General features: G+C 31.7%; 5 protein-coding genes across 5 annotated transcripts in view; all 5 read right to left on the bottom strand.

Annotated features, from left to right (window-relative positions):
* Nucleotides 1-401: 401 nt before the first annotated feature.
* Nucleotides 402-5,434, bottom strand: HELRODRAFT_194006 (hypothetical protein). The gene is made up of 11 exons (XM_009030036.1): nt 5,190-5,434; nt 4,733-4,948; nt 4,342-4,581; nt 3,948-3,974; nt 3,440-3,463; nt 3,031-3,255; nt 2,471-2,701; nt 2,301-2,333; nt 1,862-2,089; nt 1,503-1,547; nt 402-1,361 (listed from the first exon to the last, which is right to left on the bottom strand). Exons 1-11 carry the CDS (start codon nt 5,233-5,235, stop codon nt 1,066-1,068), a joined length of 1,611 nt encoding a protein of 536 aa, XP_009028284.1. The 5' UTR covers nt 5,236-5,434; the 3' UTR covers nt 402-1,065.
* A 593-nt stretch (nt 5,435-6,027) lies between these two features.
* On the bottom strand, nt 6,028-13,665 carry HELRODRAFT_194005 (hypothetical protein; the record flags this gene model as incomplete). Its single annotated transcript, XM_009030035.1, has 17 exons — nt 6,028-6,768; nt 7,014-7,031; nt 7,125-7,154; nt 7,746-7,967; nt 8,123-8,359; nt 8,573-8,632; nt 8,850-9,077; nt 9,288-9,314; nt 9,632-9,868; nt 10,239-10,253; nt 10,487-10,564; nt 10,837-10,995; nt 11,353-11,373; nt 11,666-11,893; nt 12,268-12,492; nt 12,940-13,170; nt 13,605-13,665. The coding sequence occupies 17 exons, from the start codon at nt 13,663-13,665 to the stop codon at nt 6,536-6,538; spliced, it is 2,310 nt and encodes a 769-aa protein (XP_009028283.1). The 3' UTR covers nt 6,028-6,535.
* A 3,398-nt stretch (nt 13,666-17,063) lies between these two features.
* HELRODRAFT_180736 (hypothetical protein) lies at nt 17,064-21,375 on the bottom strand (the record flags this gene model as incomplete). The annotated part of the gene is made up of 6 exons (XM_009030034.1): nt 17,064-17,302; nt 17,563-17,793; nt 18,189-18,410; nt 19,215-19,436; nt 20,246-20,467; nt 21,186-21,375. 6 exons carry the CDS (start codon nt 21,373-21,375, stop codon nt 17,064-17,066), a joined length of 1,326 nt encoding a protein of 441 aa, XP_009028282.1.
* Nucleotides 21,376-21,710: 335 nt separating this feature from the next.
* On the bottom strand, nt 21,711-22,656 carry HELRODRAFT_180735 (hypothetical protein; the record flags this gene model as incomplete). The annotated part of the gene is made up of 3 exons (XM_009030033.1): nt 21,711-21,750; nt 22,042-22,243; nt 22,596-22,656. 3 exons carry the CDS (start codon nt 22,654-22,656, stop codon nt 21,711-21,713), a joined length of 303 nt encoding a protein of 100 aa, XP_009028281.1.
* Nucleotides 22,657-24,340: 1,684 nt separating this feature from the next.
* Nucleotides 24,341-25,542, bottom strand: part of HELRODRAFT_194003 (hypothetical protein) — an 8,259-nt gene continuing 7,057 nt past the window's right edge. Inside the window, exons 12-13 of the mRNA XM_009030032.1 lie at nt 25,369-25,383; nt 24,341-25,052 (exon numbers count right to left, since the gene is read on the bottom strand). Of these exons, the coding sequence (XP_009028280.1) occupies nt 24,817-25,052; nt 25,369-25,383 (251 nt within the window). The 3' untranslated portion in view covers nt 24,341-24,816. The remainder of the gene's footprint in view (nt 25,053-25,368; nt 25,384-25,542) is intronic.

The raw sequence follows: 25,542 nt of genomic DNA, 5'->3' as shown, positions 1-25,542 counted from the left end.
ATACTTGCAAGCCAACATGCAATCTTATAAATAACATTATCGCTGATACAACACAATGAACCGTTTTCAGCGCAAATAGAAACTTTAATAGAAACACATCCATACAACAAAATTTTTTATTTATCTGTTTTAACCCGTTTATTTTATGAAAACATACTTTCGTAATATGTTAAAACAAACACTTCCAATTCAATGCCAAGTTCAAGTATTATAGTTCAATTCCTGAATCAAAATTGTTCTGCTTACTCCGCTCGAATGTAACGAGCATAATATCCATGGTAACGCGCTCATATAAAACAAAATACATTTTGCCTACTTGCCTACTTATAAATATAAAACTCTATTTTTATTGTTTTTTCAAAAATTTTGTTTTAATGAATATTTTAATGAAAACGAAAACATTTTGTCAGAGAAAAGGACTTTATTCTTCAATCACAACTGTACATAGTTTCGACAAAATTAAAATGTCCCGCCTCGAACGGCGTAATTAGAACTAAGTAATTAAATAATGAAAAAATTAAATTTTCTAACTGAATAAATAGAATCCATGCTCATTTTTTGTTATAAATCAAAAATTAAATTTCATAATATTAATTTAAAAATTTTCTTTATATACTATTAAACTATGCGTAGGTAAGTTGAACGTTATTAATGCGGCATAGATAGGTAAATTAATATATCATATATTACAAAGTATTTGTCAAATAAAACTGGAAAGAAAATATTTGAAAAAAATATTTGTCCATATTATTTGATTTATCTACTGAACCAGTGAATGTTTTATCCCAGCTTTACGTTTACCGTCAACACTTTATTCCTTATTATATTATTTCATTTAGTTAGATTCACCCACTACTCTTAACTTATTACTTCATTCTAATATACTCACAGCATCTTAATCACTATAACTTAATTCTTTATACTCTATTTCGTCACATCTCAACACATTTCATATACTTACATACTATTTTCTAATCTTACAACATCCCAAATCTACTATCTACTTTAATTCTATCCATATCTCTCTTCTTTCACTCTTCCATTCCATCCAATCCAAACTAATACTTAACAAGGCACAAACAAGTAGTAGGTTCTAAAAGAGACGGTTCCTACATATGGTGGTGCGGCTTCTGAACTGTAGAACCAGCACTTATCAGCTGAATCATCCCTCCACTCGTAAGCCTTACAGCTAGGTTGTACTGTACACTGATTTCTGCATATAGTTTGGTCCGTGTAAGGTTTCAGTATTCCATCACCGAATTTTCCCGCACTGTTGTAGTAGACTCGATAGTTGTTGCAACCCCAACCGACTGCGATGTGGAAATTAATTTTAATTTTGCTATTGTTGAATTTTTTTGGGTCTGCATAATTGTGATAAAAATTTATTTAAATAGGTTAATATTAATTAGATATTAATATTTAAATAGTAGTTAAAATAAACGTTTGTGTTTCATAGCATAGAGTTTATTCAAATAATGTGATATTATTATATGAGAACGTACGTTGTGTGGATGCCGACTGAGTTGACGGCCCGACCTCTGGATCACCTGTCGACAAATTTCAATAAAAATATCATTATATATCATGTGAAGCGAGATGGTTAAGTGGTTAAGACGCCTGGCACTGCTGTTCCAGTGACCGTGTTCAAAAGTAAAAAATCTCCGCCTGTCACATACCATGTGCGTACTCTACTCATTTAGGCGTCGTTCGTTGTTCGTGTTTATTAAAATTTATACAAACAGAATTCAACAAAAGCAAAACTCAGCGTTGTAGTAACTAAATGATGAAAAATTGACTATAAGAACTCTGGGGCTACGTGATGAAAAACTAAGAAATCAATCTTTTCCCCAATTCAGATAACCTGGGCAGGAGTAGTTGTAATGCGTGACTCCTTTGAAGCCATTGATGTTGGTGTAGTTGCTAGTAGAGAACCAACATTTGAAAAAATTGTTCGGATCCCAATCGATTCCTGTGCAGACGGCTTTGCCAGAGGTCCTACAATATTTCTGACAATCTGGAATCGTGGTGTACAATGGTTTAGCCACTCCACCAGGGCTGTTGCTGTTTGCGAAACTGTTCCACGTGCATGCTGAATTGTTGGGATGGAAAAAAACAAAATTTTGGTTCTACGCGGAATATTTTGTGACGTTTTTAAGTTAGGATGGAAAATTTGTCATTGTTTTATTAATTTGCCGTATTTTGATAACATTTCTATTTATTTATTATCGCGAATTTCTGAACGTTTGACGAAAATTCATCGGCAGCATATGATGAAATTTGGAATGGCAGATTGTACTAACGTGACTGGTCGACCGGAGATTGTGTGGGGAGTCCTGCACGGAAATATTAAAAAATTATAAATTGCGATGTGCACATGTATATCCTGTTTTTATACAAACATCTCGATTTATTTAAAATTCACCAAAAAAATAAAATCACCAGACAACAATTTAATTAGAATATCAAAAACCTTGTGTCAATCCGTAGTGATCGACCTGACTATAGCTAGTCAATTTATTGCTAACGGAAATCCAACATTGAGCCCCTATAGCTGCCCGGTTATCCCAATCGAATCCGTAATAACAGGAACTCTCCCTTGTACATTTCACCTTGCAATCGTCGATGGAATAGACGCTGGGCATGAGAACTCCGCCCGGAGAATTGTATCCGTAGGTGACGTTCCAGTAAGGCGTGTTTGAAGCTGGGTTGGATGGGTTGTTACTAAGAAATTATTTTTATAACCGCTTAGCAACATTAGGTGGCGTGATAGCCTAATGGTTAAAGGCGCTGGTCATGTTGTTGCATTAACTGCATTCGATTGCATAAACATCCTCACTTATCATATGCAATGCGTATGATGCATGGTTTTCACGCTTATTCATGTACTCTGTGTGTGTTTGTCGTTGAAACGTTTGAAGCAGGTGCAAAAGTGAGAATGACCTTTAGCCTTTTTTTCAACATCAACAGCACCAAAAGTTAAGCCAACAACATCAAAAAGATCGACAACAAACTAAAACAACACGTACGAACCGGTGCAGTTATATTTGTAGTGGGAGATGAGGTTATTATTGACAATATTTTCAGTGATACTCAGCCAGCACTGTCTTCCAGGTTGCTCATTAGAATTCCAATCAAAACCGTACATGCAGTTGAAATTGCCAATACATGCTTGTTTGCACAAATCAATATTGAGAGCTGTTGATTGCAGGGATCCGCCAGGAGTGTTACTGTTATATGATATCTGCCATGTACACGCTTAAGGACGATTTTTGGGTTTTTTTTTAAAGTTATTGTGAAAACATAAAATTATAATTAATAATTATAATATATAATGATTACAAAATTATCAAAAAAATCAAAAACACATAGTTTTTTGATATATGAGAACAAAAATTCCGATCAAACTAAAAAAAGACTTCAGAGTATAAAATGAACATACTTGGAGCGGCTGATGGCTGTGGAACTGTGAAACAAAAAATTAATTCAAAAATTACTCTTACTACTGCAGCTGCTTTAACTTCTACATCTGCTACTGCTGCTGCTACTACTACTACTACTACTACTACTACTACTACTACTACTACTACTACTACTACTACTACTACTACTACTACTACTACTACTACTACTACTACTACTACTACTACTACTACTATTGCTACTGCTATTACTACTACTACAATTAGCATTAAATACTGTTGCTACATTTTTAAACATAGAATATTTAAGATTTAAAATGATTAAACGATTCATAGATATGGTATATGGAGTCTTTTAAACGTGTTTGTGAATGAACGAACGAACGAACGGGCAAATGAAATGAATTAATTATTAAATTAATATATGAATGAATGAATGAATGAATGAATGAATGAATGAATGAATGAATGAATAAAAGAATGAAAAGACAAATAGAAAATGAACGAGAAATTATTCAAGCCATCTACTTGTAGCGGCAATGGTCGGTGTTACAGCTGATGTGATGAAAATTTTATTGGATTATTCGATAATATTAATATAATTAGTTTTAATACAAATATTTAGAGATTATCATCCACAAATTATCGTTTTACAATAACATTTGCATCTATAATTACCAACATCATCAATTTGATTTTAGTTTGAGTCTCTACCTTATCGTTCTTATTTTCAAAAGTCAACTAATTTTTTCATTATTCAAATTTTTGAAAAAAAATTACATCTTTTTAGCTAAAATTTTTGACTCATCCTCATCTTTATCAATCATTTTTTTCTAAAATAAAATATGATTTAAATTTTCTAATTTGCCAAAAATAAATATTCAAAACTTTTTTGGAAGAAAAGAAACAAAACCCAACTCACAAACTCCCTGCGACTGACAATCCCAAATATAATGATCAATATTTTTGACGTTGGAATATGTAGGAGAATTTTTAGTTTTGAAAAAGAAGCATTGGTTCTTGGAAGTTTCCCATTCCACAGCTAAACAATTCGAAAAACCTTGCTTGATGCATTTGGTTTTGCATTGGTCCAATGATGTTACATCATTTTGAAAAATTCCTCCGTAACTTTGTGACTCCACATAGGGTTTCCACGAACAACCTTAAAGTAAAATATATTTTGGAGGTTGAATGAATTTAATTTAAAAAAATAAAATCTGTTCACAATCGATAATTTGTATTTCTGTAGTTTAAAAAATCGCAAAAATTCTAAAAAAAATCTGTTGAAACATCATTAAAGGGTAGCTACTAACTGCATGTAAGTATGTAGTGAATGATAGCTGGATTGGAAGCCGTAGGCACTGCGTCAATGTTGAAAGTGTAGCAATTGCCAGTGTATTCAATGGCTTTACAACCAGGTGTACTTAAGCAGAGGTTTTGACATTCTTCGGTTGATTGCGCCGAAATTTGAGTTCCGCCAAACATTTGTAAGTTTGGTTTTGGAGACCAGCAATTGGTTTGGCCGTAGCCTACCAAATTAAAAATAATTGGTTAAGTAATTAATTAATGTACTAAAAAATTGATTGGTTAAATGACTCAAGTTTTACTTGAATGGATGTGTTGTGTTTATTGGTTTGTATATATTAAGAATGATGTTAATGTATAAACCATATATGCTGCATTAATGCTTATAATATCGTAATTATATTTATCAGATTATATTTCCTTAATTAGTCAATCAATTATTTAATTAAAAACCTCCATACTTACATGTTAAAAAGTTGTACACGAGGACAAATATAAGAGAAATCTTCATCTCCCGATGTTAAAAAATGGACGAAAGCCGACGATGTAAAAGCCAAATTCAAATCCTAAACCATTAATACCGATTACTAGAAACCAAATTATTACTTAAATTATACCAAATTAATAAGTTGAAATAATTGCCGAAAAATTAATTAATTTAAGACCGCACTATGTATATGTAAATATATGAAAGTAAAATATGCAATTTCTACACGTTTAAGGCTTAAGCCATATAATGTAGTTGCTATTATAACTGATTCTAATGTAAATATGCATGCAAGTATGCTTGTGTCGAAATCACCCATGCATGCATTCAGTTGAGATTCTAGTTAGGCGTTCGTAACTAAACAGGCTAGCTATCTAATAGTGCTACTCAAGCTGTAAAACAATGAACAGAGTCTACGCATTCAAAAGCTTTGTGTAAGATTTCATTTGATATGTGTGTATGTTTGCATGTGTGTGTGCGCGTGTATGTATGTATGTATGTGTTGTGTGTGTGTATATAAGGGGATAGGCCGTTTTTCTGTCTTTGCTTTAACTTTGGTGCTAATTTTAACATCTATGTATGGAGCAAACTTCGTAGAATAATACTTGTATATGTGCGTGTGTGTGGATGGAATGTTTGGATGAATGCTCGCCCGCATATGGCAATATGTAATAACAACTTCCTCTATAAAATAAAAATCGGCGCTAATTAAACGTGTTACTAAGCAGTGAGTGTTTTTTAACGTGACCAGATTCTTACTTCAGTTTTATTGATTTTTTGTTCTTAAATTTCATAAAAATTGACAAACTAATTCCATCCGAAATTAAAAAATTTATTTGATGTATTGTTAGAGTCTAAAAAATACTACATGTATAATATAGATTGAAATTTCGAAATCCCAGTATAGAAAACAATACATACATACCTCACAGCAATGAGAATCGTTGTAGAAATTGATTGAAAATTAAAAAAAAAAGTTTCAGAAATTAAAAAAAATACATTTGTATTCTTTCAAAATGCAACAAAACGTTTTCAAAATATCAGACATTAAACATAGTAAGACCACAACTTAATAATTTGATTTTTATTCGCAAATCTAGGTTATACATTAATTTAGTTAATATTTTCCAAATTAAGTGTATACATTAAATTAGTCCTTATTTCAAAGTCGTCATCACCATTTCATAAATTAGTTAAAGTTTTTTTTTTAAAATTTCAGACACTACTCCCGAACTAGATCTAGTTTTCCTTAATTTTCAAATTTGTTCTAAGGTTGTCATCATTTCAGTAAGTTCCAGCTCTCCCAAAACTTCAAAACGAGATTTTATTTGCAATAATAATGTTTCACGTTTTTAATATTCCCAAAATTTATGAAAGGATTCGTAGAAACCCAGCACTGAAATCCGAATGGGGCATAGAGATTGAAATCAAAGCCATAGGTGCATCTATTATCATTTGCAAGGCATGCGCTTCTACATTCGTCTACATTGTTTGCATTACTAACTCTTATGCCACCGATGGTGTTGCTATTTTCCAGGACGGTGTTGTTTGGGCAAACTGTAAAAATGTGTGTTTATTTTTATGCGTGTGCGTATGTTTGTTTGTATGTGTGTGTGTTTGTTTGTGTGTTTGTTTGTATGTGTGTTTGTTTGTATGTGTGTTTGTTTGTATGTGTGTTGGTTTGTGTGGTTTAGAGATATTATTTGTTATGAAGTGATTGGATGGATGTGTAGATGACTGAGTAAATAAATAAATGGATGAAAAATTGTTTAAAAATTGTTACAAATTGTTTTTCAAGTTACCTGAAATCGTTGGAAAAACTGTCAAAAATTGAAAAAAGAAAAATTTAATAAAAATTATTATGAAACAAATCAAAATCATAACTCAATAAATTGCTTTGAACGAAGACATACCGGTATTTGTAATCGTGACAGCAGGCGTTGCTGAAAACAAAAAATCATTCATTAGCACAACTTGGATGATGTTTCATTTTTCTGTACCGCAACTACATCATAAACGCAACATGAAAACTTTCCTTTCTTAACTGCTTTCTTACTCTAAGGCTGCACTTATAGTTACAAATCGGATTTATGTGTATAAATTTTTGTGTTTTCTTTGTACACGCACATACATACATACATACATACATACATACATACATACATACATACATACATACATACATACATACATACATACATACATACATACATACATACATACATACATACATACATACATACATACATACATACATACATACATACATACATACATACATACATACATACATACATACATACATACATACAAACACATACTCATACTCATATGTATATAATGCCCAGATACGATTGTTAATCATATCAAAGGCCATGGCAGACTGTTAAATTGTTACATTTTAATGTGTATATAGTCCAAGTGTGATGTATTTCTTTAAATAACCTCTTCAACAACCTTAAACATATTGCCAACAGAATATATACAAAACAAGCAACTCCAGACAAATTTACCCAACTGCAACTGCAACTAACAAGTGTGGCAGTTGTATATGTGGTGATTCACGCCAGTTACATTCGTCATGGGAGGAGTTTGGGAAGATGAGAAAAGGTAACACTCTCCACGGGTAGTGAACTCAATGGCCTGACAGTTGCTTGAGTTGATGCAAGCTTGTTTGCATTGGTCTAATGTTGTGGCTGCCATGTAAGACGACCCGCCGTACATCATTGAGTTTTGGTAGAGGGTCCACGTACATGCTGTTGAGTATGAATTTAGGTTTATTTTAGGATTAAGTTAGTAAAGATATAAAAACACTTTTAAAAATTCTTCAAACGAAAATCGTACGACCCGAATTAAAAAAGAATAAACATGAGCAGAAGAATAATAAAGACTGGAAAAAAATATTCCTAACGTGAGTTGCATATGTAATGATCAATTCCAGACAAACCACTCTTTGTCGGTACGCTGTCGCTATTGAAGGTGTAACATTTTGCCTGTAAGTTAGCAGTGACCCATTCTACGGCCTTGCATCCTACCAGGCTGTTCAGGCAGTAACTTTGACAATCTTGAAGTGATGTTATGCTGCTTGGAGCTTCCACTCCACCGAACGTTTGGTAGCCATAGTAAGCGCTCCACTGACAACTTCCACCTGGATTGTGCAGAGATTGTTTAAATACTCAAGTAGGCCAAAAATTTGGCTAACGTAGACTGTTCTATTATAAAGTAAGTAATTTGGTAATTAACCTTAAATGTAAAATCTACTTTTAGGCCTCCATATATATCAAATGGTATTTTTTTTAAATGTATTTTATGTTTTTATTTTAAAAACATTATAAAAATTATAAAAAAAAGATAAGAAAACCTGAGTTGCTTACTCCACTGAAACTCATACCCGCCGTCCAGCCAGTCGTTGCTGAGCCAGCTTCATTGAAATGAATGGAGAGATTAGTTAAGAATTTCATGAAAGATTTAATGAATTATTAGATGAATTTCTAAATGAATCGTCAAATAAATTATAAAAATAATTATAAAATGAATTATGAATATTAGATAAATTTTCAAATGAATCATCAAATGAATTATAAAATAAATTACAAAACGTATCATAAAATGAAGCGTGAGATGATACAATATCAGACCAGAACATCCGATCAGGATTGAATGATTGATATCAGGGTTAGAGATTTGTGGGATTTCCGAAACAGTGAACGTGTAACATTGGCTGTAGATAGGAACGAATTCAATGGCTTTACAACTGGATCTTGACAAACAGAAGGCTTTACATTTATCTTCGCTGTCTATATTATTTTGATAGGTACCTCCATAGTATTGAAGTCCATTGTAGCGTTGCCAGGTACAAGTTGACACTATGTAGAATAGTTTTGTTAGTTTATCATTTGATTAGTGTTAGATATTACTGTTGTATTACTCTGTCTTATCTATTGAGTGATTGTCGTTTAAATTAGGCAATGGGTGAGTTATTCAATTTTAAATCGAATTTTGATATGATTTTTACAGTTTTTCGACCAAACAGATGTTAAATTTTACTGAAAATTTGATGATTGAGACAAAAATACTTGGAATGGCGGTAGTAGAAGCTCCATCTGTTAAATAATAATTTCCCACATTTTAGGCGTTTTTACATTTACTAAACTGTATATTTGAATTCAAATTTACCTCAATTGATCATTAATTCTGATATTTTAATCTATCAATAAAATAATATATTTGAAAAAATAATGATAAACGAGTTAAAAATACTAGAAAAGTAATATAATAAAGAAGCTATCTTCTGATAAATACTAGAGAAACAATCAAACAAATAATGAAACGAACAAACATAAAACAACCAAACAACCAAACAAAAAAAAATAAAAAACAATAAAAAACTCTTTAAGAAGTGCAACAACAAAAAACTAACAGCAACTCTTGGTATAGTGAACGATATTGCTACTGTAATAACTCGGAGGTTTAGAATCTTCAGGCCTATTAAAAAGAAAACATTGAGACCCAATATTAGTTGTCACCCATTCAACAGCTTTACAAGAAGCATCAAGGCTACATTTTGTCTGACATTCTGATAAGGATTTTATGTTGTTATCAAGGTATCCACCATATGCAAACTGTCCAGTGTAGGTCGTCCAGGCACATAAGTTTCCTGAGTTGGAGGTGTGTTGTTTGAGTTTTGGAATTTGGTTTGGCTGGTTGTGGGTAGTTTGGGTTGGGGTTATTTAGCTTGCTGCTAGTTAAGATGTTTTTTCAACATTTTGTTGTTTCAGGAATTGAAATAGAATTATGAAACGTATTTAAGTACAAGTTTATATAGTGTGTATAATAAATTGTCAATCAATAACAATCGTAACCTGTCGTTACTGCGAAAAATAAAAATATTAATATTTACGTCATTAACATTTTGATTAGAAATAATAATAATATCTATTATAAAATTTATTTTTTATTTAATCAAAAAAATTTATTAATTTTAATAAAAAATATGAGTAATTATTTGAAAACAGTTAGGAACGAACCTTGTGTCATTTGACCTATTTGAAAAAAGCGTTCATAATGTAATTGTATTATAATAAATATTTTCAATTTTTTTTTATACAAACTTGGAAATAAATTTTTTTAAATTAGAAGTTTTTAGAAATTAGTTTAAGACTTAAAACAATTTTAGATTATATCTATATAAAATATTTAAAACGTTAACTGCAAAAGGATAATTTTCAAAAAAAAAAATAAAAAAACCAAAAATGAAAGTGAAACTGAAACTAACAGTTCCAAACATAATGGGTAATTCCAGGAACCCCATATTGGGTTGGTGCGGCAGCGCTGTTGAAAAACCAACACTGACCTGGCCAAAAAAAAATTCCAGCCCGGTCCAGTATTCATTTTTCCAGTAACATATACATCACACACAGACACGCGCATACACGCACACTTCAATAATGCTCCACACATCTAACTCATAAAAAGTAGTTAACTCACTACACATACACACAACAGACACACACACCACATATACACACACAGCAGACATACACACACACGTACATACGCATACACAAACAGACACATACATACAAATACACGCACACACACACACACATATATAAATATATATACCACTGGTAGTCCATTCAAAAGCCAAACAAGCTGCACTAGGAACACAGCCAGCCTGACAGGCCGATAACGTTGTGAACTGCTGCTGGTATGTACCCCCACCACTCTGCCCCCCGACGTACGGTTGCCAGACACAGGAACCCTGGTTCGTCCCTTGGCCTTCTTTTAGAATATTTTTTTATTCTGTAAATCAAACTCTGCCAAACGCAAGGATGGAAAGTAACAACGCGCAAGGTACGAAACGATGAAAATATAATTATAAATATAGGCTATCACTGTGAGATAATGATGAAATAACATTTATTTCTATCATAAGTAGTAGTTGAGCTAGTAGCAGTAATGTTAAAAGGACTGTCAATCTTAGTGGTTGTACTTACAACAGTACAAGTTCTAATAACTTTTAGTAGTAATAGTGGCAGTAGTAGTAGCAGCAGCAGCAGCAGTAGTAGTAGTAGCAGTAGTAGTAGCAGTAGCAGTGGTAGTAGCTCTATTTACTTTGAAACAAATAAAATTACTAACGAGTATTTATCACCGTAACTCCTGTGAAGGGTAGTAAAAATATATATTGTAGGTATTCATTTCAGTATATTTCATACGATGAAATGATGAGAATGTTTTAACAATTACAATCAACGTCAAATAAATAATTTGAGGCAGTTTTTTTTTTGGGAAATTACATTGAATGCAGGCTTAACATCAAATTCAAACAAATTTTAAACAAAAATCAAATTAGGAAGAACAATTTTAAAAACAATTCATTCACCGACACCCTAAAAATCAGCATCTTAAAACCAGCAATCGACATCTTAAAGCCCCCATCAAAAAAACTTACCAGTCGAGAAAACATAATGGGTGATGCCAGGGGCAGATTTCATAGCTTCATTAGTATTATAAGGTGTGAAGGTCCAGCACTTATACGTTGGGTCATTTGGATTGAAATCGATTGATTGACATCCTGAGACTTGTGTTATGCAGAAGTTTTGGCAGTCGGTTAATGTTTGTTGGGCTAATTGCGGAGTTCCTCCAGCCACATTCATGTCTTTGTAAGAAGTCCATTGAACTGGGGCGAAAGGGTGTGGTGTGGTCGGTGTGGTAGTTTTGCTGGCGTTTGTAGTGTGGGTTGAAAGTTTAGAAAGTTTTTTTTTGCAAAATGTGGCATCGTAAATCGCAGTTTTTTTCACTTACTGCTATGTATTTGTCACTACAAATTATTCATTATTCTATTCATCTCTCAGTGAACAATGAAAAAATAATTGAATGCTCAATCTAAAATAAACCTGAAGACTGAGTTCCGCCAGAACCTTTAAAAAAAATTTCAAATTTTCACTTTCTGGAAACTAGAAAAAGAATTCTTTGTGGAAAAATATAAATGGAATAACGGCGGCAATATTAACATCGGCAACAAATTACATAATCCCAAAATGCAATGCGAACCTGAGCAAACGTAATGATCAACACCAACTGCATTGTAATTGATTGAAATGTCGGCTGTTATGAAGAGATAGCACTGAGTCCCTGGCTGATTTCCTGGAGCAAAATCAACGGCCTGACAACTGCTGTTGTCGAGACAAGCTTTTTTGCAGGCGTCCAAGGAATTTGCCAGTGGAGAGCTTATACCTCCGAACCTCTGACTGTTCTTGTACACGTTCCACGTGCAGACTGTTAAATTACAATCAAGAATTTTATTTTACAACTTCACTTCATTGTTTTCCAGAGGTATCAAGAAAAAAACACGACCAGAGTGTTGTACGTAAATACACGGTAATCAACGCGTCATACACATGCATACGGCTTGCTTGCTAATTTATAGAATTAGGCAAAAACCTTTTGCCTAATTTAGAGAATTAGGTAAAAGGTTTATTGCTTCTACTCACATGTCAATTATTATTTTAATTATTTTATCATACACCCATTGCAACAACAGTGCCAGCCAGCTAAACACTCTCACCAACAAGCCGCCGAAATTGATTTACTACGCTACAATCTTATTATAATTAAATAATATATATTTTAAATTAATCGTACTGTGATGAGAGAGAGAGAGAGAGAAAGAGAAAGATAGAGAGAGAGAAAGAGAAATAATATTAATGCCAAAAATCGCTCTACCTTTATTACAGATTGACCAAGTAATTCCGCTTTTTCCAGAGTTCGTAATGAGATCAGTCGTTTTGTTGAAGAAGAAACATTTAGGAGAGCCGTTTGGGTCGAAGTTGATAGCCACACATGTAGCCGAGGGAGCTGCGTAACAGGCGGCCTTGCACGAGTTGATGTCATTATAATTGTTTTGACCGACTCCGCCAAAGACTAATGTATCAGGTGTGTCTGACCATTGACAGACTGAATGAATAAATTAATGGATGGATGAATGATTGAATGAACGAATGAACAAATGAACGAATCAATGAATCTAAGAATCAATCAATCAGTCAGTCAGTCAGTCAGTCAGTCAGTCAGTCAGTCAGTCAGTCAGTCAGTCAGTCAGTCAGTCAGTCAGTCAGTCAGTCAGTCAGTCAGTCAGTCAGTCAGTCAGTCAGTCAGTCAGTCAGTCAGTCAGTCAGTCAGTCAGTCAGTCAGTCATTCATTCAGTCAGTCAGTCAGTCAGTCAGTCAGTCAGTCAGTCAGTCAGTCAGTCAGTCATTCATTCAGTCAGTCAGTCAGTCAATCAACCAACCAACCTACCAACCAACCAACCATTCAATCAATCAATCAATCAATTAATTAATGAGTGAATGAATTAATTAATGAATTAATAAGTCGGTGAATTAACTTACTCTGGGAAATAACAGTGCTAAGGAGAGAACACAAGACCAATACGGTTCTTAGCATTCTCATTTTTTTAAACGATTCAAAAATTACAGCAACAAACATAAGTTACTATTACATATTTTATTTTTACTTTAACAATAATTGTATAATTTACTTATTCAATTACATTTATTAAACAAAATTATCAAAAATAAATAAATAAACTCTCCTTGATAAATTGCATTCAAAAGCTGTAAACAGCTTTTCATTAAATTAATTTATACTAATATAATCAAATTTTCACGCTCTATTGGTTAAAGGAATCTAACTGTATTATATATATATATATATATAGAGAGAGAGAGAGAGGGAGAGAGAGAGAGACAGAGAGAAAGAGAAAGAGAGAGGGAGAGAGAAAGAGAGGAATATTAAATTTACATATATATATATATATATAGAGAGAGAGAGAGAGAAAGAGAGAGAAAGAAAAAAAAGAGAGAAAGAAAGAGAGGAATATTAAAAGATATTCCTTTAAATAAAAGGCATTAACTACAAGCTTACGACTTATAATACATTTGTTTACCTATGTATTATGGCCTTATCTGTATCTATTAAATTATTGTATATATATATATATATATATAGAGAGAGAGAGAGAGAGAGAAAGAGGAAGATAGAGAGAGAGATTAAAAGTAAGAGAGATTAAAAGTTGAGCGGAGTCAAATTAAATGAATGTTTAATTAGTTAAGTAAACACTTTTTAGGAATTGTATTTCTTACCATGTCACTAATTCATTCATGCAAAAAAGTGAAAATGACATCTGTTTGTCGGAAGGAATGGATAGTAATTTTATTAATTATATTCTATCTTTGCTGTGTCTTTAATAATAAATATATATCTTTGTTTGTTCCTTTAGTATTTTCATCCATCTTTGCTGTTTTTATTATTATGTTAAGCGCTATAGCATCGATTTTTTATAGTTGGAGTAAACGTTCTGACGTATATTAGTTTTATCTTCTGATCTTCTCAACAATGGCGTCAAAGTTTTTTATTGTAAATTTATTATTAAAATCTCCATTGAAATCAACATATATTAAATAATTATGTTATTAATATAATAATTATAATTATTAAATTTTATGTTTTTATTATTACAAATTTTCTTTCAAATTAAAGCAAAATTCTTCAAATGGTTAGTTAACGACGAAAAAAGTGTTGTACTGCATATAAGTTTATATCACCATCATCATCATCTTCATTAACATCATAATCACCATAATTGATGTTATTATGTATATGTATGTATGTATGCATATTATATGTTTATATGTGTAATAATTCATATACTAAGGTATATATATTATATATTTGTGTGTATCGTGTATCTTTGCTTTGTTTGTGTGTGTGTGTGTGTGTGTGTGTGTCTCTTAGTAATAAAATTAATTAATTAATTATAAAAGTGTCTATTAAATATTAATGAACGGCAAAAGAAAAATTATAACGTTTAATTATTAATAACACATAAAAAAATAAATTTATTAAAATATAAAATGGTTATTACCGTCCTCATCATCAACGTCGTCGTCAACATCGCCATTATCATCATCTAACTAACTCATAACTATTATTATCATTATTATATCATTACAGCTCTTAGAACTATTAGATTTTTAATCATGATATCTATCTATCTATTTGTCTGTCTGTCAATCTATCTAACTGTCTGTTTATATATATATATATTTATGTATAAATATATATATATATATATATATATATCGCGCTGATAATCATTACAGTCTCTTTCCATATTTCCGTCATCCTAATAACATCACCACCGAAATCGGCATCTTCATCATCTACACCGTCACCATCATAGTCATCATCCAAACATTCATCATTGTTTCTAACAATAATAATGATCAACACCATTAGCATTATTTACCACGATATTATTCGTAGAAATAAAGCAGTTACGTCCGAGGCCACTAGTCCTGTCGAAATCAAAACCAAACTGGCAACTCTCTCTCAAGCAGGCAATCCTGCAATCATTGACTGTAGATGCCTCGGGAACCTGCTTGCCACCGAACGTTTTGCTGTTCGTAGCTATGTTGTTGTTGGCACAAACTGTTTTTTTCCAGGAAGGTTAAAGGTTAAAAGAGGTTAAAAAAAGGGAAAAAGTTGTTATGTGTAAGTTTTAAAAAAGTATTATTATTAACGACTCTACAGAGTGAGTCCTGAAGTACGAAAATTAACAGACGCGTCTGCAGAAGCTTATTAATTTGATGATATCCAACCATCGTCAGGTTGCTAAAAGTCATCAGCGTATTCAAAATGCTGCTGCAAAAGATTGGTCATCAAGATGAATAAATAAAATCACGTAACTGGGGTCAAAAAATCTAGGAGGGAGTTTTAAAAATTGCCATTGGTTGCTGGACCAAGATAAAAATAGTTACAAGATGGCGGCTGTGTCGCATTGGAGGTGGTTGTGATGGTTTAACAGATTTTTTGAAAAAGGTTTTTTGTGGGAAGTCAAAGGTCATAGGTCAACATGGGTCATGGATTAACCTCTCTATAGAACCAGGTGGCTAGAAGGTTGATGCTATGTCAAATTTTCCTAAAGTTTATGGACAAGTTGATGACGTATCTATAGGTACACATTGGTTCAGCAAAGCATTTAAAGTCATTACTCATTTTTCAGAGGTATATAAATGAGTGAATATTAATAACAATAATAATAATAATTAATAATAAAAATAATAATAGTAATAATAATAATTATTATTATTTTTATTATTATTGTTGTTGTTATTATCAATTTCACAAAATTAAAAATTCTAACCGGGGATTGAGACGAAATCTATGAACGAATTAGTAGAGAGTTGAAGAGGTTCATTTAAATTTTTAAAAATAATAAATTAAAAAATAAATAAATAATTGAACTCATTAATAAATTAATTATTTATCTAATAATTAAATTAATTAACTAATTGGTTAATATAACAGTTAATTTAAAACCAAATAAACGAGTGAGTTTACTTGTGCTAGCGTAAGTAACCGTAGGTTGAGCTATAATAAATAAAAATAAATAATAAGAAAATAATAATAATTAATAAGAAAAAAGAAGTTGTTTATTAAATCGTTTAAAAAAAATTGAATAAAAATAAAATAAAAAATTTATTCTGAAAATTGCTGATAAATGTTTTACAATAAAAAAAATATTTGAGACCTCATTCAATTTCCCTATTGTTCAATTTTACACCATTATAAAAACAACTGCTACTAATTCTACTACCACTACTACTACTGTTGCTACTACCACTACTACTACTTCTGCTACTACTGCAGCTGCCACCACTACTGCCACTAGTGCTAAACAACAACAATTATAATGACATTTGCTAACAATTGCAGAAACAAAACAACAAAACGATTACATATACCACAATTAAAAAACGATGAATAAAACTAAACTTTAAAAACTACTACTTACTAGACCCTCCACACTTGTAGATGTAATGGTCAATGTCGGCAACATTCATCTGAGTTGGCGGGTCAGAAGTTGTAAACCAGTAACACGTGTTCGAATTTCGGTTGAAATCAATGGCTTTGCAATTTTGGGTGCTGGTACAAGCAGCTTTGCACTGATCCACAGTCACGGCGTTTTGTACTTGGACACCGTTGAACCTTTGGGAATTATTGTAGGCCGTCCAGGAGCAGTCTCCTGGCGGTGAAAAGTTTGAAAATTTTTTATTGTATTTATATCTCTTGAATTATTTTTGGATTTATTTTTTTTGTTTTTATTCCCATTGCGATTATTTTAACGCTCAAATAATTCGTTAATAAGATAGTTCACGCCAGGTCTTAGGCATACAATACAATCAGCAAATGGAAATATTTACGCCAGCAAATTCATCGCTATATATACAATCTTATCCACTATTTCATCATCAGAACAATGTGAAAATAACAAAGGAACGCTACTTGGTGCACAGATATAATGGTCGACTCCACTGACGCCAGTGGTTGTAGGCAATGAAGTAGTGTTAAACAAGAAACATCTGACATCTGAGACACTTCCAGTCCATTCAATAGCGACGCACGGTCTGTTGTTTCTGCAGTAGGTCTGGCATGCTTGAAGGGAGTTGATGTTAGGCACTCCGTAACCACCGAATGCCTGGTAGCCTGGATAGGCCAACCAAGTACAATCACTGCCTGAGTGTGTTTTGGTTGTTTGTTGATGTGGTTATCGTTCCCGTTGTTGTTGTTGCTTTTCCTCGTTATATATTTCATTATCTTTGTCAAAGTTTTACAAATGACTTAGTTATTTTCAGTGAAAAATTGTTAATTTTATAAATAGAGATTTGTAATAATGTTAAATAATATTCTCTAACTTGGCGGTGGCGTAGTGCCGGCTGATTTAAAATAAAATAAAGAGTTTTCCAATAATTAAAAATAAAATCAATTAAAGTATTACAAAAAATTAAAAACAATATAAATAGAAATTAAGCAATTAAGCAACTTTACAAAACTTCAGCTGGAAAATTTAAAACTTTAGAAGAGGAAAACAAAAAACATATACAAATATGATGAAACGAGACAAACTAAACCTGTGCAAATATAATGGTCGATCCCCGATACATAATTAGTTGGGATAGTGGAGATGGTAAAAGTGAAACATTGGTTGTTAACATTGTTGATTTTCGCCCATTCATATGCCACGCAACCGGCTAGTTCGGCGCATTTGGATTGACAGCCTAACTGCGAAGTGATCGCCGATTGAAGGGTGCCGCCACTCATTTGTTTGTCGGTGTAGAGAGTCCAAGTGCAACCTTTTTATTTGGTATGTTGTGGTCTTTGTTTCAAAGTTTGTGGTGAGTTGTAGTTTTGTATTTTAGAAGTTTTATTACATGATATTTGTTTAATGTTTTGTATTTTAATTGAACAATCAATCAATTGGTTTGTAAAACGCTGATTCAAATTCAAAAGCCAATTTAAAAACTTTATTCAGAGAGTAAAGTATATAATCTGGAAAACCATACTAAAGCAAGTAACTAAAATCAATACTAGATAAACTAATTAACTAACAAGAATGAAAAGAATAGTATCGTCAAGAGAAGGCAAAAGTTTTTCATTCCTTGTTTATTTTAGGATACGTATTTAAAGAAATTTTGTTTTGTTATTAGTTGTATTCAAGAAATCATATTTTAGTTAAGGTAGCATAAGATTTGCGTTTAGTTAGTAGTTGTCTTCAAGGAATCATATTTTAGTTATGGTTGCATAAAATTATCAGTTGTCCTTTGAGATTTTGTGCTTTAACTTTTTTTTATTTTTTTTAATATTTGAAGTTTTTGGAAAAATAAATTATTTTAAAAATAATCTTTCATACCTGAAATGGGTGTGGTACTTTGAGCAGCTGAAAAACAATAAAAATTAAGTTACTATAAAACCACAACATTTGAAAATGACAAATTTGTTGTAAAGTGAACGATTTAAAACCTGCAAAAACATCGGATAAATAAATAAGATAAATTAGTCATTAACTGAACGAAACAACAATTGAGTTTAAAATTTTTTAAACACAAAACGTAAAAATACATATAAATGAAAACATGATAAAACGAGACAAACTAAACCTGTGCAAATATAATGGTCGATCCCCGATACATAATTAGTTGGGATAGTGGAGATGGTAAAAGTGAAACATTGGTTGTTAACATTGTTGATTTTCGCCCATTCATATGCCACGCAACCGGCTAGTTCGGCGCATTTGGATTGACAGCCTAACTGCGAAGTGATCGCCGATTGAAGGGTGCCGCCACTCATTTGTTTGTCGGTGTAGAGTGTCCAGGTGCAACCTTTTTGTTTGGTATGTTGTGGTCTTTGTTTCAAAGTTTGTGGTGAGTTGTAGTTTTGTATTTTAGAAGTTTTATTTCATGATATTTGTTTTATGTTTCGTATTTTAATTGAACAATCAATCAATCAATTGGTTTGTAAAACGCTGATTCAAATTCAAAAGCCAATTTAAAAACTTTATTCAGAGAGTAAAGTATATAATCTGGAAAACCATACTAAAGCAAATAACTAAAATCAATACTAGATAAACTAATTAACTAACAAGAATGAAAAGAATAGTATCGTCAAGAGAAGGCAAAAGTTTTTCATTCCTTGTTTATTTTAGGATACGTATTTAAAGAAATTTTGTTTTTGTTATTAGTTGTATTCAAGAAATCATATTTTAGTTAAGGTAGCATAAGATTTGCGTTTAGTTAGTAGTTGTCTTCAAGGAATCATATTTTAGTTATGGTTGCATAAAATTATCAGTTGTCCTTTGAGATTTTGTGCTTTAACTTTTTTTTATTTTTTTTAATATTTGAAGTTTTTGGAAAAATAAATTATTTTAAAAATAATCTTTCATACCTGAAATGGGTGTGGTACTTTGAGCAGCTGAAAAACAATAAAAATTAAGTTACTATAAAACCACAACATTTGAAAATGACAAATTTGTTGTAAAGTGAACGATTTAAAACCTGCAAAAACATCGGATAAATAAATAAGATAAATTAGTCATTAACTGAACGAAACAACAATTGAGTTTAAAATTTTTTAAACACAAAACGTAAAAATACATATAAATGAAAACATGATAAAACGAGACAAACTAAACCTGTGCAAATATAATGGTCGATCCCCGATACATAATTAGTTGGGATAGTGGAGATGGTAAAAGTGAAACATTGGTTGTTAACATTGTTGATTTTCGCCCATTCATATGCCACGCAACCGGCTAGTTCGGCGCATTTGGATTGACAGCCTAACTGCGAAGTGATCGCCGATTGAAGGGTGCCGCCACTCATTTGTTTGTCGGTGTAGAGTGTCCAGGTGCAACCTTTTTGTTTGGTATGTTGTGGTCTTTGTTTCAAAGTTTGTGGTGAGTTGTAGTTTTGTATTTTAGAAGTTTTATTTCATGATATTTGTTTAATGTTTCGTATTTTAATTGAACAATCAATCAATCAATTGGTTTGTAAAACGCTGATTCAAATTCAAAAGCCAATTTAAAAACTTTATTCAGAGAGTAAAGTATATAATCTGGAAAACCATACTAAAGCAAGTAACTAAAATCAATACTAGATAAACTAATTAACTAACAAGAATGAGAAGAATAGTATCGTCAAGAGAAGGCAAAAGTTTTTCATTCCTTGTTTATTTTAGGATACGTATTTAAGGAAGTTTTGTTTTTTTCAAGGAATCATATTTTAGTTATGGTTGCATAAGATTTGCATTTGTGCTTTGAGATTTTGTGCTATAACTTATTTTATTTTAATATTTAAGGCTTGAGAAAAATAATTTATTTTAAAAATAATTTATCATACCTGGAAAGGGTGTGGTACTTTGAGCCCCTAAAAAACCATAAAAAATAAGTTAATATAAAACAACTACGTTTGAAAATGAAAAATTTGTTGTAAAATGAACGATTAAAAACATGCAAAAGCATCAGTTAGGTAAATTAGTCATCAACTTAACGAGACATCAATTGAGTTTAAAATTTTATAAACACAAAACTTAAAACCACATAAAAATACATGATCAAACGAGACGAACTAAACCTGTGCAAATATAATGGTCGATCCCCGGTACATAATTAGTTGGGATAGTGGAGATGGTAAAAGTGAAACATTGGTTGTTAACATTGTTGATTTTCGCCCATTCATATGCCACGCAACCGGCTAGTTCGGCGCATTTGGATTGACAGCCTAACTGCGAAGTGATCGCCGATTGAAGGGTGCCGCCACTCATTTGTTTGTCGGTGTAGAGTGTCCAAGTGCAACCTTTTTATTTGGTATGTTGTGGTCTTTGTTTCAAAGGTTGTGGTGAGTTGTAGTTTTGTACTTTAGAATTTTGTATTTTGTATTAATATTTTTCTGATAAAACGCTCATTCAATTTCAAAAGCCAATTTAAAAACTTTATTCAGAATGTAAAGTGTATAATCTGGAGTAACTAAAATCAATACTGATAAAGTAATGAATTAACAAGAATGAGAAGAGTAGTATCGTCAAGAGAAGTCAAAAGTTTTTTATTCCTTGTTTATTTTAGGATACGTATTTAAGGAAGTTTTGTTTTTTTCAAGGAATCATATTTTAGTTATGGTTGCATAGGATTTGCTTTTGTGCCTTGAGATGTTGTGTTTTTACTTTTTTTATTTATTATTTAAAGTCTTGGTTCTATTTAAATTTAATGATCTCAATAAAAAAATGAGTAAATTTTTTTTTTGAAAAACAGTAACACTTAACTTACAAAAGATTTCATATTTAACTGCATTCATCTTATTGCGATGTAATTTTTTGCAAAAAATATAAAAATAAATTTATAAAACTAACAACGACAATCAAAGTAGTAATGATAATAATAATAATCATAATAATAATAATAATCGCTCCCACCCAACTGAGTTACAAACGGACCAAGTAATTCCGGTTTTTCCAGACTGAGTAGTAGGATTACTATTCACTAAAAAGTAGCAGGGAGGAAGAGCCAAAGGGTCAAACACAATTCCTTTGCAAGTGGCAGTTGAGGCCAGGCAGCTGGCTTCACAGGAGTCTATAGTGTTGATACCTGGCTGCGGACTGCCTCCGTATGCTATGGTGTTTGGGGTGCGGCTACATCCTGTTATTTTTTCGGATGGTGATGTGAAATTTCGTTAATTTTTTGAATGTTGGTTGGTACGCTATTTCATTAGCCGTCGTGTATGTCGCAATTAGTTTTGGGTATGCCTAACATTTATTTATTTTAATGTGCCTTTTTAGATGAACAAATTTCATTTATTGAATTTTAACAGAAACTCAACTCAAATTGAATAAATTAAACGACAACGAAATTACATCGGTGGAAAATATGTAAATCATCGGATAACAAGATGTTTTAACATATCTATAACAACACTTCCAAGCACTTTGACAATCCCTTCATCAATGAAAGTTGACAGCACTAAAAATTGTTTAACACACTGGAAACTCACCTTGGGAATGCACGGACTTTGAAAGGCAGGCAAAGAGGACAAAAATAAAAATTCGCACCATCCTGCTAACTGGCAGCGTTCGATAAACAGACAAACGAACGGGAATCAGTCGTCGGAGAGTATTAAATTAATACTTCTTGAATGCTAGAACGCAAATGAATAATAATAATAATGTTAACAACAGTCCTAGCAATGACACCCAAAACAATTTAATAACATTTTAAGCCACTTATTGTTTCTCTTATAAAAAAAAGTATGTAAAATATATGGATAGAACAACCGCGTAACAAACAGACAAACATACAAACATAATAACAACAATAATAACATCAGCTTGTTATTACAAAGGGTGAAGTATTAAGGATAGTAAAATGTTAACGCTCCAGTGCACATAGCTCTCTACGTTAATTCCAATTAGGGGCTTTTGAATGTATGTGTGTATATGTGTATATGTGTATGTATGTGTGTATATATGTTAATGTATTTCTCTGCGTCTGTGTTCGTCTGTGTGTGTGTGTGTGTGTGTGTGTGTGTGTGTGTGTGTGTGTGTGTGATCGAACAATGCAAAGTTCGAAGTTATTATTAAAGACATTTGTTGAAATGGTTTATTCATTCATTCGCTCGTTTGTTCATTCAATTATTCATTCATTTACATGTACATTCAAACATTCATCTATCTATCCATCCATCCATCCATTCATTCGTTCGTTCATTCATACTACAAAAAAGACCCCGTAGCGTTATTTTCAGTCGCATTAGAGAGCAATAAAAATTGTTTCTTCAATTGCAATAAAAATATAACAATAATAATAATAATAATAATAATTATTATTATTATTATTATAACAACAACAATAATAATAATAAACTACACCAACAACAATAACAACAACAACAACGATAATGATAATAATAACGATAATAATAGTGATACTGCTAACAATAACCGCATGTTTTAAGTGTGTTATCAAATTTGGAATAGTAGGTTATGTGGGCTCTTTAACAAACCAGCATGACATAAACATATAAACTTGTACATAAAACGAAAATAATAATAATAAAAATGATAATAATAATAATATTAATAATAATATAATATTGATAATGGTAATAATAATATAATAATAATGATAATGGTAATAGTGATAATGATGCTTAATACCCTTCAATATGCTCGGTTTTAGTAACCTTTCTGTAGCTATTTATAGCATTTTGTGACGTTTATTATTATTATTATTATTGTTTATTATTATTGTTGTTGTTGTTATCGTTATTATTGTCGTTGTTGTTGTTGTTTTTTATTGATGTTTCTTCATAAAAATTTGATTAATTCCTATGTAGGCCCATTGAAATTGAGTAATAAAATTTGAATTTTTATTTTGAATAATAATAATAATATTAATAATACTACTACTACTAATAATAATTATACTAATATTAATAATGATAATAATAATAAATTGTGCAGGTGATGTGTGTAGAATACTTTTTCTCATGTTTTAAAGCAACAAGTTCTAGCTCACATTTCGAATATTATTTTAATAATTTTGCTTATTAATATTTCAACTAATGTTGGGTTATTCTTTACTGACTCCTATCTATATTAGAAGTGGAAAGATAACAAATCTGGTGTGAGCTGTCAATTAGGCCTACTAAAGCCGTTTTTTCAGCGAAGAAACATGTCAAAAATTTATGAAAAATTTTCATTTTTTAGGTTTTTTAAATAAAAAAGCCAAAAAACATGATTTTTTTTTTCATTTTTATTAATTTTCTTCTTGTTTTTCAAAACAAATATCCCCGTAGCGTTTATCACATCTGAAATAATGTGTGTGTGTGCGTGTGTGTGCTCGCGTGTGTCTGTCTGTGTGTGTGTGTGTGAGTTTTATAAATTGATACGTTTGTTATAGCTACTCGTTCCACTAAGTATTAGTTAGTGTTATTTCGAATGCGACGGTAGAGTATAGATACATTAGGACATAACGCTGGGTGTGGGTGTGTGTGTGTATGTGTGTCTGTGAGTGGTGTGAGTGTCTGTGTGTGTGTGTGTGTGTGTGTGTGTGTGTTTGTACGTCAGAAATCTTCAAAAGTGAATCAAATAAAACCACGCATTATAATAAAAATGAAAATAAAACTCGCTCTAGGTTAATAATTGGAGAGAGAGAGAAAAAACTTGAAAAAATATAGTCTGGTGCAAATTTTGTTACAAAGAATGACAGGAAAGTTACGAGTTGTTACAAAAGTAGTGGTCTACACCATTGATGTTTCCATTATTCAGCAGGTTACTTTTTGAAACGTAACAGCGCGAGCCAAAATTTGCCACGTTGTTAAAATCAAACCCAAGCTTGCAGTTGTCAATCTTTAGGCATACATTTCTACATTCTTCGACCGTGTTAGCCTCTGGGTGTAGGATTCCACCAATGGTATTGCTGTTTTTCATCACTGTGTTGTTTCTGCAAGCTAATTGGTTGGTTGATTGATTGGATGGATGAATGGATGGACGGATGAATGGAGGGATGAATGAATGAATGAATGGCTGGACGGATGAATGGATGGATAAATGAATGGATGAATGGACGGATGGATGGATTGTTAGTTGGTTGGTTGGTTAGTTAGGTGCGTTTTGGTTGAATTGTTGGTTGGTTGAATAATTGATATATTTGTATGTTTTAACTGTGTTTTAATGTTTTATAATGTTTTAAAAACTTATTTCCAGATGTTTTCGCACTGAATTTATAAAAAAATTTCACAAGATGCGAATATAAACGCCAGATACCTGGAATGTAGGAACCTAAATGGAAATAAAAAATGAACGCAAATAAAAAATTAAATTATCGATGGATGGAGGAAAAGTAAAAGTAAAAGAAAATGAATTATCGATGGATGAATAAAAAATTATAATTATAATAATATTTTTATAAATAAGTTTCTTTAAATGAATTATTATGCA

The sequence above is a fragment of the Helobdella robusta genome (assembly GCF_000326865.2).
Source record: "Helobdella robusta unplaced genomic scaffold HELROscaffold_64, whole genome shotgun sequence".
Classification (NCBI taxonomy): domain Eukaryota; kingdom Metazoa; phylum Annelida; class Clitellata; order Rhynchobdellida; family Glossiphoniidae; genus Helobdella; species Helobdella robusta.
Note: the sequence above shows the minus strand (reverse complement) of the source record. Positions and strands in the feature narration are given on the sequence as shown.

Coding starts and splice junctions, on each gene's coding strand:
- HELRODRAFT_194006 (XM_009030036.1), bottom strand. CDS start 5,235: ATGAAGATTTCTCTTATATTTGTCCTCGTGTACAACTTTTTAACAT. Junction 4,949..5,189: donor CGTGTACAACTTTTTAACAT/GTAAGTATGGAG, acceptor TTAATTTGGTAG/GCTACGGCCAAACCAATTGC. Junction 3,975..4,341: donor TTGTCAGTCGCAGGGAGTTT/GTGAGTTGGGTT, acceptor TCATCACATCAG/CTGTAACACCGACCATTGCC.